The sequence below is a fragment of the Staurois parvus genome, unplaced genomic scaffold, assembly GCF_062004578.1.
Source record: "Staurois parvus isolate SC_StPar_1 unplaced genomic scaffold, SC_StPar_1.0 ptg000071l, whole genome shotgun sequence".
NCBI lineage: Eukaryota > Metazoa > Chordata > Amphibia > Anura > Ranidae > Staurois > Staurois parvus.
In genome coordinates, this window is record NW_028317867.1 from 4,210,986 (window position 1) to 4,223,966 (window position 12,981).

A 12,981-nucleotide genomic window follows, 5' to 3' on the forward strand; every position below is an offset into this window, starting at 1 on the left:
TCCTGCTATAAGTCGCTGATCGCCGCCATTACTAGTAAAAATTTTAGAAAAAATCCCAGTATATATACCGCCATTTGTAAACGCAATAACTTTCACGTAAACCAAATAATGTACACGTAATGGGATATTTTTTAGCGGAGACATGTAGAAGAATACATTTTTGGCCTAAATTTTATGACGAAATTTAGATTTTTTTTTTTTAATTTTTTAAAACAATTTTGCTGGACATGTTTAAAAGCAAAAAGTCAAAAATATTTTTCTCAAATTGTAGGTCATTCTTCTTTTTTTTTTTTTTTTTTTTTTTTTTTTTATGGGGCAAAAAGTAAAAACTGCTAAGACGATCAAATACCACCGAAGCAAAGCTCTATTTGTTGGGAAAAAAAGGACGTAAATTTACTTTGGGTACAGCATTGCATGACCGCGCAAATGTCAATTAAAGTAACGCAGTGCCGTAATGCAAAAAGTGGCCTGGTCAGGAAGGGGGTAAATCCTCTGGAGGGCAAGTGGTTACAACACTTGATCAGCATCCTTCTTACCTATGTGATCTACTAATGTACACTGGTTATTTAACCACCAAATGGATACAGTCTCAGCAGAAGAGTACAGATGCAACTCTTTTTGATGATGCTCAATGTGGGCGCCTTCATAATGCCAAAGTCTTCAGTTTGTTTTTTATATGTGTGTTTTGTGTCCCTACAGCTCATGGGTGAATTGGATGATACAAAATCAGAAACTGAACTTCTTAAGAAGCAATTGGCTAGTGAGAGGCTTACTATTAAGAACTTGGAAACTTTGCTTGCCACCAATAGAGAGAGGGAGTTTCAGAGTCATCTTACTACCCATGAGAAGGACTCTGAGATTCAGCTGCTGAAAGACAAACTTACCCTTTCTGAGAGTAAACTGTAAGTATATTTCCTGCACTTTAAAGGGAATGAAGAACCTTTTTGACATTTTTAAGAATAAAATATAAACTAATAACTTTCTGAAAAATAGCAATATGTGTTAATAATTTAAACAAACTTTCTTTCTATAAACTGTAGTTTGATATGTACATGTAAAAGTGATATTTGCTGCCTATGTGTTCAGCCTCTCTTTCAATTTGCAGTATTATAGAATGGGTTTGCTTCCTTTCTGTAATACAAGTCTGTGTCAGCCACTTCATTGTAAACAATGGGGTAGATTAACTAAAACTAGTGAGCTCAGAATCTGGTGCAGATGTGCATGGTAGCCAGTCGTCTTCTAATTTCAACTTGTTCAGTTAAGCTTTGGCAATAAAACCTGGAAGATGACTGGTTTCTATGCAGAGCTGCCCCAGATTTTGCACTTTCGAGTTTTAGTATGTGTGCTGGTGTCTCTTTTGCAGGTTTGTACAGTGTGTTGATTTACCTGATTGTGTTGCAGAAAAGTGCAGCATGTCTGCAATTTTCCACTTCACACCAACATTGTGTTGGGAACAGGACACATGGGAAAAAAATTTCTAATTTTTGGTAAACACTGTATTAAATCAGAATATGTTTACCGAAAGTACAGTATACTTTAGAATTGAAACCTTTAAGAACTGTCTTCACTCCACACATTATATCTATACCAACACAACACATGCAGATCTTACTCCTACTTGGGTTGTTTGAATTCTCAAATGAATAAATTTACTCTTGGATTCTATGTGGCCTAAATTTGTCTGGGAACTTAAGTATGGAAGTTAAATCACAGCCAGTGAATGGAGATCTCTTTTAAAGATCTTGATAATTAAAGGATAATTTACAGTCTTTTTTTATGCTGTCAGTCACTGAACTCCTGCATGCTGGTTGGTGAGTTAATTCTGTGCCTATTTCTCAACGTTTGGATTATTTCAAATCAACAGAAACAACTTGCATAATTTTTCATGCACACCAGCAAGAAACTAGTAATGGGTGACTCATACTCTAAGGATAGAAAAGCTTGGATTCCAGTCTGAAGATTGCTAGATTTATATGTATTTAAATAGCTCTGTGTTAATGCATGCATCTATTGAATCTAATTAATCATTTGGGATTTTTGTATTGCCTGACAAACTAGTATATACGCAAATGAATAATTGGAATTCAAGAACCTCTTGTGAGTGTGTAAAAAGCTGAATGCAAATTGCTATCAGGTGTGAACAGCACCTACATTTTCTGACTTTTGAGTTCTGATTTAAGCTGAACTTTTTCTGAATGGTCTTTTTCTGGTTTATAGCAACTCCCAGTCTCGAGAAGTGGCTATGCTCCGAAATAAACTTACACAGTTGCAGTCTGACTATGATGTTGCAAGACGACAACTCACTACAGAAAAGTTTGAAAGGTAATCCTGTAATCATGGTCAGAGGATATATCCTAGCATATGAAGGGAGTCAAAGTAGTCTTATGTTCTGCTAAACAAACAAAAAAAAAAAGAAAAAGGTGGTAAAATTTGGTTTCTTTCTACCACAGGGAGCGAGCAGTTCAGGAATTACGCAGACATGGGCTTTCCACGTCATCATTGCGTTCATCACCACTAACATCCACAATGAAATCCCTTTCTCTATCTCCAGAACGCTCCATATTAAGATCTGTAGATCGAGCCTCTGATAAAACAGCAGAAAAGTAAGTCTGACTTTGCAGTTAGGTTACTGTAATTTTTTTCTTTCCCCCTCCCTGACTAAAGGTACAATCCTGACTGAAAATTAGGCTTTCATAGGTGTGGAGGCAGTTTTTCATCCATCTTGGTCATTTGAGAATCCCTTTCCACCTACCTCTCTGTCACAATATTTATTTCGTACAAGTAGCTTTAGCTCTCCTGAATCAAAGTGTCAATATTAGGACATTTCACTCAGCCACCAATCAGTTTTAAACCATGCTTGGAAATTTGAATGTGATCAATAATAAAGGAAGGCAAGAGAGAAAGTAACACAACACATGCCTTCTAATGATGGTAGGTGCTTTCTAGAATGTAGCTTACACAGAGTCCTTAAGAGACCTAGAGTGACTCCTGTAAAATAAATAGAATTTTACTTTACTTGAACTAACTAAAACCAACATTTGCAGAATGCCTTATACCCACCCTAGCCTTGTAGGTGTTGAAAGGCTTTGATCCAGAGAAGCTCTGGGCCCAGTGAACTAATTTTTGCAGCGCCATCACATCAATTAGCTATTTATACTTGCAGCCAAATGCATGTGGGACAAAATGTTTATATCTCATAAAGGTGTGTGTAAGATGACGCAGGAGGTGCAATATGGGAAGAGGACTCGATCATATGGGGCACAAAGGCAATTATGAAGAAGTTCTCTGTGCAGAGTCTTTAGACTGTATGGTACATACAATATGGAGAATTCTGCACACTTCTTGCAGCACCTCTGAAAGACTGAAGAATTCTCTAGAACAGCACGTAAACAAAGCAGAGTGCGCAGACTAAGTGTAGTGGGTATCATGCAATTTGTTAAACCAAAGACATGAATATAAAATTGCTTATCGTCAGTTGGTGGTCTCATCCAGATAGGGCATCAATAAGCCATCAGGACAGAGCATAGATATTTGCAGGAGAGACACCTGTAATAAAAGAGAAGACAGCAAGAGGTTGCTAAGTGCAGCAGAGAGGACAGTGGAATAGGACCAGGTAAATTGGCAACTCACTTTGGTATTTTAAGGATCGAATGTAATGGTACTAGTTATGGTCACCAGACAGTCCTGCTTCTGCTGTAATTTCGGGTCCAGGAACTGAACTGCCACTTCTCAGTGGTTGCATATCCTGGGATATCATGCAACCACTAAGCATCAGCAGCTCAGCCCCTGGATCTGGAACTACTGCAGCAGCAGGACTGTCTGGTGGATAGTCCCTTTTGGCTAACGCCTTAATGTTTTCTGTCGAATTTCACAAAGGGTTTCAATGATTTCCTATTTAAAAAAGGTAAGCTAAATGCCTTTTCCATAATTCCACTGGATCTATGGCGAGAATTGTTACTTTACTTAATTAGTTTAACCATTTGAATGCCGGGCAATTTTACACCTTCCTGCCCAGGCCATTTTTCAGGTTTCAGCGCTCCCACACTTTGAATGACAATTGCGCGGTCATACAACATTGTACCCAAACTAAAATGTTATCATTTTCTTCACACAACTAGAGCTTTCTTTTGGTGGTATTTAATCACCACTGGGGTGTTTATTTTCTGCTAAATTATCAAAAAAAGACCGAAAATTTGGAAAAAAAACACGTTTTTCTTTGTTACTGTTACAAAAGTTTGCAAGTAAATAATTGTTCTTCATAAATTTAGGCCGAGATGTATTCTGCTACATATCTTTGGTAAAAATAACCCAAATTAGGATGTATTTTTTAGTTTGTAGGAAGGTTATAGAGTTCACAAACTATGGTATAGATCTGAAAATTGATCAATCCTGAAGTACTGACAGCCAATCTAATTTCTTGAGGTCCAAGAATGTCAGAATAGTACAGATATCCCCCAAATGACCCCTTTTTGCAGAGTAGACAGTCCGACATACTTCATAAGAGGCATGGCGAGTTTTTTGAAGTTGTATTTTTTTTTGTCATTTTTTTGGAAAACGAAAAAATGCAAAAAATTATTTTCACTTTTTTTTTTTTTTTTTTTACATACTGTCACCAGTGCAGTACAGCGTCTTCATATAACTGGCATGGCAGTGATCAGGGACACTGACTGGTGACAGTATGAAAAAATTATATATATATTTTTATTTTTTTTTTTAATTTTTATTACATTTTTTTTCTTTTTTTTTTAAGATTTTTTTTTTTCATATTTCACTATGTCCAAAGTAGTACCATTGTACTACTTTGGAGAAGTGATCAGTATTTTTTTTTTTTTTTTTTTTTACACAAGCATTTACCTGAATGACCGATTCATTCAGGGTTTTTTTTTTTTTTTTTGTGCTTCGCTGTGATTTGGCCACAGCTAATCACATGACATGTGCATGTGATTAGCTGTGACCATTCACAGCTAGACAGTAGTATACAATGGATGGCATGAATGAAGCCATCCATTGTATACAACTGTCATGTGACCTGCTGTGATTGGCCGATACTCAGATCTGTCATCGGCCGTGTCCGAGGTACACGGCCGGTGACAGATCGTGCCGCTGCGCGGCACTGCAGGAGCACAGACTGTGCATGTGCGGGAGGACGCCATTTGGCGTCCAACCCGGAAATGCAGTACATTTTGCCGGCCGCCTTTTGGCTATTGGCCGGGCGTGTACTGGTTAAAGCTACACATTACAGCCACTTTTTAGTTTTACCATCAACTGGTATGCAAGGACCTACCTAATTGGATACATGTTGATAAAAAGGCAACTTTAACCGCTTTCCCGCCGTCCTATAGTAGAACTGCTACATAGTGGCAGGACTGCGCAAAATCACGTGTGTGTGTGTGTGTATATATAATGTATATTTGTGGAGAAAAAAATATATATTTTATGTACAGTGTTGCATGACCACGCAGTTGTCCGTTAAAGTAATGCAGCGCTGTATCACAAAAAATGGCCTGGTCAGGAAGTGGGGTAAATCCTCTGGAAGGCAAGTGGTTAAAGCGGACCATACATGTAGAGGGATACTAAATGTACATGTCATGTATAAACATTCTAATCCTTATAAAAAAAAATATATAATTGAGTGCATGGCCACTTGAGTTGTAAAGACGAATCCCAAAGTTTGCAAAAGCCGAAAGGAATTAACTTGTTTCTTTTCTTTTTAGAAGTGTGAGCTTTAAGGAATGACGGCTGTGAAAAAAAAAAACACAGAAGGACCAGCAAACATCATTGTTTACATCCGTTTTACAGTTTACCTTGTGTAATCAGTATTGCCTGAAAGCAATTATTTCTGTAATTAGATTGCATTGCCATGTTTCAGTGCATTCCAAAAATTCTGAATACGTACCTCATCTCCACGTACTTAAATATCATGTCTGCATTGTAGCAGAATATTATGAAGAGCTTACTGGAGTATTGGTAAATAAAAAGTTTAATGGGATTTATATGTGGTGCTACAAATAGTCAGTCAAAACCTTGAATACAGCCAACATTCTATTCCGTCCACAGAGTCAGAGTGACTATCATGTTTACAGTGACTGTAATAAACAGAAGTCCTACAACAGAAAGTTATTTCAGTGTTTAACAGAAGTTTTTGGATTTTCAATCTGCACTATACATGTATGAGTTTCTGTAATGTCTTATAATTGATTTTTCTTTTAACTTATGTGAGGTGGAAGAAGGTGTGTCTTTACTGCACTGTGTAACAGAATGCTTCTAGCCTGAGGCCGAGTGGCCAGTTCTCCTGAAATTTTCATATTATGAGGAGCAGCAGTGACTACATCAATTAAAGCTTAATTCCAGAATATTCACAGACGTCCTACCCCCTGTGTAACTAACTACTGATATGGAAAAAATAAAACCTAGCCAAATGCCCATTTTAAAAACTGAAGCCACAGGATGATCGTTTTTCTCTTCTGTTTGATTCCTGTGGTCTTTGGGTGTCTCCATCGCTGTCTGCTTGATGTGGACACCTCCTGTTAGCGCAGTTCACACAATGGCCAGATCCTCTACTATATGCTCCACAGAACTCATGGGGGAATTGAGGGGATGATAATGAGCAGGAAAAAGATGCCTGGTCCCCAGGACAGGATTTAGCTTTGATCATAGAGGAAACTATGACTTTAATCTATTACACTGCTGGATGACTTAGGAAGAGGTGTTTGAAATCAACACTGAGGAGTAAGGAAATTGATGCACAATGCACTATTTAAATTTTTTTTTTTTTCCTTGAGCTGGGCTTTAAATAGTATTTCTTTACCACCTTGTTCGTTTATCACATCATATTCTCTTAAAGTTTCCACTATACTCTTTGCCAGATGTAGTTTTGACACGTGGGAGCTGTAGATACACAAAATGCTCTACAGTTCCCTCTTGGCAATAGGAAAGTATTTCCTACATTGTATGGTGGGTGCCTCTTGGCCATACCCGGAGTAGATAATATTCATAGGCTTGATTGTTTTAATGCTCTGATAGTTGCCCTGAAGGGAGTAATGAAAGTATATGTACAGCTATCAGAGATACCATGCTTGTAATTTGTGTAAACATACCACCTATTAATGTTTTTGCATTACAAAGACTTAAATATATAAATAGTTATTTTTGGAAGAATGCTTACTTGAATAGCTGAAATAAACATGTGATGTCTAAAATGGAACATCTCATTCTTGGGCTGCTACTGTTAAAACTAAAGTCAGCGTTTTAGCCTTTTGTGGTTCTAAGCTGATGCCAGTATATGAATGTAATAGAAGAATACAATGGAATGATGTATTTCAGTGTTACACAAAACAAAAGAATTCTGGTACGAGTTTGAGTATACGGAAGAACGTAGCAGGTACTCCTGTAGCCTACACATTTGGGACTCATTTTTGGCTACAGCTTCCCTATACCAGCTAATGTTATCCTACGTACATGTTATTTTCTTAACATTGCTAACAAAAAAATTCACAGCAGTTATTAAATGTTAAGACCCTTTTCCCCCAGTGTTTGCCTCCATGTAAAATACTGTTGTACAATGTGTTTTTATTCAATATTGGATGCATGTACATTATTACTGCATTGTAAGATAACTCATTTTAAATTGTTACCATATATATTTATTTTTATACTTCATTACTATTTATAATAATAAATGTAAATATTTTAACGGTTATTTTTGTGTGTTTTGGTGTAATCATTGTTGGATTCCAGGTTAAAGCGGTATTAAACCTAAAAACAAAATTGCATTATTGCAGCTTACAGATTCTTCTATGTGTTTGTTACATTAGTTTTCTTTTGTAGTCGTTTTTTCCCCATTATTTTCACCTGTTAATCCAGCCAGTAAATTGTTACTTTTCAACCTCCTTTAGCAGACCAAGTTGTCCAGCAATTTTCACCTAAATTTTTAATTTATGTAAAACATGTATTCCAGAAGGGGAGAAAGATATGTTACTGCTTAAAAAGTGTTAGCAAGAGTTTGGCTTTACATTGTAGTGAAATCCACCTAAATCTACTAGTGAATCTAAAGTTTGCCATATATGGGTCATTTTTTTTTTTTTTTCTTGTTCAGCCAGTGGGGTGAACAAAACAAAAAACTGAACAGATCCCCCCCTATTCACACATTTGAGGTGGATGCACTATTGTATTCTGATAGCGGGCAGACATTATGTGCACTGTTAGTATCCCAGGCTGCCCCCACACAATACATAAAAAGGGGTGGGAAGACCAGTCGCAGCACAGAGCATGTCTTGTGGAACTACAGGCTGCAGCAGTGCTATCCTGGTGGAATTACTGCTTGCAGCAGAGCTCCCCTTGTGGTGGGTCTACAGGTCGCAGCAAGTATTGAGGGGCCAATCCACCTTTCCTTGTGGGGGCAGGGGGCTCTGGCAGATTTAGTGTACTGAAAGCCCAAGGAAGGGTCATGCAGCTTCCAAGCTTACCATTTATCGATGGATCTATATATTTCACGGGCTTATGACCTAAAAGAAAAAAGTTCCACCCTTTCAGGTGACCGCTCATTCCACCAGAAGTGTGGGTGATTCCTGCGCTATTTATCATAAGGTGTTGGTAGCTCAAGTTTGTAAATTTAATACCTGGTCTTTGGTTTTTCCCAAGTGGGTGTTAGAGCTGCTCGGAACGCTACCTTTGGTTGGTGGTTTTGCAGGCTGCTACATGAAGTTCTAGCATGTTCTGGTTTAGTTTGCAGCCAGTTGCCGTGTTGCCCTCCCCATCATTTTCAGTGCTTTGGGACATCCCTATCGTAATAGATGTGAAAATGCTCTATGTCCCATGAAATACAATAAAGAAAATGGGATTTTTGGTTTTACCAATACTATACTATCGAAAGCCAGTAAAAGTGCCTTGATCACCAGCAAGCACCAATACAGTGTGATCTAGTACCAATATAAGCAATCGTGCCCTCATTAGCAGTCAGCATCAGTACATTGTTCATTTACCAGTTTACTAATACCAGTGTGGTCTGATCGGCAGCCAGTACAGTATTAACCAGTAGATGGCATAGTTGGTAAGGTTGAATAAAGAAACCAGTTCAACCAGTGTGTGTGTTTTGTGTGTCATTACCATTTCCATATCCACGTATATTGCGTTTGCCAAGATGCCCATCTAAAAGTTTTTTTGAAAATGGACATTCCTCGCTGAAACTGCCAGCTATGGATGGGAGTTCAACAGCCTTACTGCTCTAATAATAGACAACTGCTTATGTATTTTAAGATTAAACCGCTGCTCATCCAATTCATCGAGTGGCTGCGTGTTTTCAGAAATGACCTGAGACGGAATAGTTTTCTCCCTATGCTAGAACCGCTATTTACAGTAGATTGTAAGCTCGAAAGAGCAGGGCCCTTGACCCCCTCGTGGTTTGTTTTGTTACTGTATTGTCTCATGTTCTGTCCCCCACTATATGTACTATGTACAGCGCTGAGCAAACCTTTTAGCGCTATATACTGTATCATAAGTGGAGATATGATTTTAATATACAAATATTATGAAGTGTCTCTTCTCCAAGGAGAATAAGTTTAAAGCACAACTTTACTCTCTCAATCATCATTGACTATTTGAATCCGTATGCTGCTACCATAAGTAAGTAGATAGGAAAGTATATTATATTTACTTGTTTTAAACTGGGTTTTTTTTAATACATTTCTTTAGTTTCTAGCTTCCACGGCTTGGCAAATGATGTAATACATCACAGAAGTCTTCAGGTGGGGAGGAGGGTTTTTCTCAGCTAAGCAGATCCTCCTGCCTGCATGCCTGATCTAAGGGCATATGGATTCCAAGAAATAAATGCTACATGAGTTATCTGCTCTTACTCAAGCTGGCCACCACCAAAAAAGCTAGGGGGTGTTTTTCAAAGTGGTTTCTCAGCAAAATAAAGCATTGAGACATGGATGGATGAATGCGTTTGCTTTTAATAGTAAAAATAAATTGAACAGCACTTTTGGTTTGTGGTGCTTTGATACAGTGTAGTTCTGTTTTCATTATTGTAGTTGCTGCTCAAAACTGAGGTCCTCCAGTCCCCTTCGCTTTGTTGCCCTTGTCTGGATTTTCCCCAGTTCAAGCACATCCTTCCTGAGGACTGGTAACCAGAGTTGGACAGCATAGTCAAGATGTGACCGAACCAGAGTTTTGTAAAGTAGTAGAATTAGTCTTGTCTGTTGAATAGATATCTTTATTGATGTTTGCTAGACGTATGCTAGCCTTGCTTGCTGCAGCTTGGCATTGCATGCTATTGCTGAGCCTGTGATCTACTAGGACTCCTTTTCAATCCTCAATTCCCCCAGGAGGTTCTCCCCCTATTGAGTAACTTGCATTCAAATATTTAGCTCCCAAATGCATTACCTTTTTTCAATAGTAAACCGTAAGTGCTATGTATATTTCTATTATTTGTAATTCTATATCCTACTGTGAAGTTATTGCTCTGCTTAGCTATGTATTCTTAGAAAACACCATGATTGAAGTATTTATACCAACCTCAATATAATTTATGAGCAAATGAAACAGAATTGGCCCCAGGACAGAACCGTGGGGTACCCCACTTACAACTCCAGACCATTCAGAAGATACAATATTTTTCCCCACCCTCTGGACATGCTCTGATAACCATTTTTTAATCCATGGAAATACATCATCGTCTATGCCAACAGTCCTCAATTTGTAAATTACACTTTTATGGTCAACTGTATCATATGCTTTAGCAAAATCCGAGTTGCAACACACTGATAGGCCTTACTCCAGATTACAGCCTACTTACTAATAGAATGTTAACAGGTTTGTCTGGCATGAACAATCTTATGAATCCATGCTGGTTACTGCTACTGATACTATTTTCATTAACAGATTCTTGGATATGGTCCCTTATCATCCCTTCAAATAGTTTGCATACTATTGATGTTAGGCTGACTGGTGTGTAGTTTCCAAGTTTATCCCTCTTGTCTCCTTTTTCCTGTATGTGGAACATAAATATTTTGTGATCACTGTTTTCTACTTCCACATCTGTGATCAAATCTGTGTTGGTAGTAATTAGTAGGTCTAGCAGAGCATTATTTCTAGTTGGGACTTCCATCAATTGACACATGAAATTGCCCTGTAAGACATTCCAAAAATGCTGAGCCTTAGATGACTGAGCAGATCCATCTGCCCAATCAATATCTAGATAATTGAAGTTCCCCATGACTAACATTACCCTGCCTTGCCGTCCTTTCCAACTGTGAGAAGAGATCAGTCTCCTTTTTATCCTTCAGGTTAGAGGGCCTGTAGAACACTATTAATTTCTTGTTTGTTTCCTCCCTTTGGAGCTCCATACATGAGGGTTTCACCTCTTCCCTTGCTCCATTAGCATTATCTCTCATATTTACTGGCAAATTATTATTGCCACACAAGCACACGCTTTTCCCTCTTCTGCTTACCCTGTCGCTCTGATACAGAGAGTACCCTGGGACAGTTGGGAGCCAGTCATGTGAGCTGTCAAACCAGGTTTCTGATACTCCCTCAAAATCCATGCATAGCAGAAGTTCAATAACAGCCACTTCTGATTTAGTGGATGAAGAGTTCCCTGCCAAAAGAGTCACGTGCTGGAGAAGTGGTAAGCTCTAGTAGTGGGGTGCTGCAACAGCATCCATAATGAAATAGGGCAACACATGGCCAGAGAGCCCATACTAGTGTCCTAGAAGCACTTTTAAATCCTTTGTGGCAACCGTCCAATTCAATAGCGCCTGTCACCCTCTTATTTACAGCCCAACCAGATATGCAGGTGGTAACAGAAATTTTACACCAATTACATTTTTTTCATTTGTGTCTCATGGCAGAACTATTAAATTTAACTGTGTAAGAAACCAATCTTTACTCCAAATTCTTTTTATGCCAGACCATTTGAGTGGAAGCTCATTAGTTTCAGAATTTAAATCCTTTCTTGGTCCGACTCTAAACATGGAAATCGGCAATTTAAAAAAAAAAAAAAAAAAAACACCTAACTAAAAATCCTATTGGTCCACGCGGTCGATGCACCACATTTCCTAATCTTTGATAATGTGCTCTGCACATGATAGAATAACAATGAGATTCACAATTTTAAAGACCTTGTCAAGTGACCCTGATTATGATATTCTCCACAAAACGTTAGCCGTTCCTCATTTTTTTTTCCCCCCAAATTTTCATAGGTGTATACACTCCAGAAAAACATCGATATTCTGGCATCTTTTGCTGACTGATATCTAAAAAGAGTGGGAAATTTGAGTGGAGAGTGAAAGTTTTACTTGTGATTGCTGGTGCTTGTAGTTGTTTTATTTTCTTCTTTGGGTCTTGCTAAAAGCTTTTATTTTTTTAAATCACTTTTTCTGTCACTTTTTAAATAGAATTTTGTTTTCTTCCTTTCCTTGCCTTCCTTCAGTCTGCTAATTAAATTGGTCACAAGTGAGACAGGTACTATATAACTTGTGGTAGAGCTCATTCTTGAGCTTGCCTGTATTTTGCTTGCTGGACCTTTGACCAAGTGGACATTTGATAAGGAGAGTTAAAAAACCGGAGTTGTAAACAGGAAATTATAACAGGAGTCTACTAACCTGTAAGTGACAACTGATATTTCCTGTTAATATTGTATCTGGGATAATGTGTGCTAGCAGGGTGGAAGGTTTTCTGCAGTGCACAGTGTGCCACATGTATACATCAATGGAGCAACAGCTCCAAGATGGATAACACTGCTACAGATGTGAGCGGGTTGCCCTTCTGGAAAGTCGCGGTAGAGATCTGGAGGAGCACGTTGCAACACTGGGCAGAACCGACATCCTTGAAAGGGGTCTTCTGCTCTCTGAGCAGGTAGCTAATGGGATTGATGTAGAGCGTGGAGGGACTAATCAGGAAGGAAGACGGGTTACTGTCACGAGAGGGAATGGTAGGGGCTTATAGAAAAGGGAGGCTGGCCCTGGGTTTGTGCACCCAAACAGA

The 12,981-nt window shown here is 38.4% G+C and overlaps 1 protein-coding gene across 1 annotated transcript in view; it reads left to right on the forward strand.

Moving 5' to 3' along the window:
- CEP135 (centrosomal protein 135) overlaps nucleotides 1-7,699 on the forward strand; it is an 85,937-nt gene extending 78,238 nt beyond the window's left edge. Inside the window, exons 24-27 of the mRNA XM_089669277.1 lie at nucleotides 700-902; nucleotides 2,218-2,322; nucleotides 2,451-2,603; nucleotides 5,715-7,699. Coding sequence (XP_089525403.1) covers nucleotides 700-902; nucleotides 2,218-2,322; nucleotides 2,451-2,603; nucleotides 5,715-5,736 — 483 coding nt within the window. The 3' untranslated portion in view covers nucleotides 5,737-7,699. The remainder of the gene's footprint in view (nucleotides 1-699; nucleotides 903-2,217; nucleotides 2,323-2,450; nucleotides 2,604-5,714) is intronic.
- Nucleotides 7,700-12,981: the final 5,282 nt, after the last annotated feature.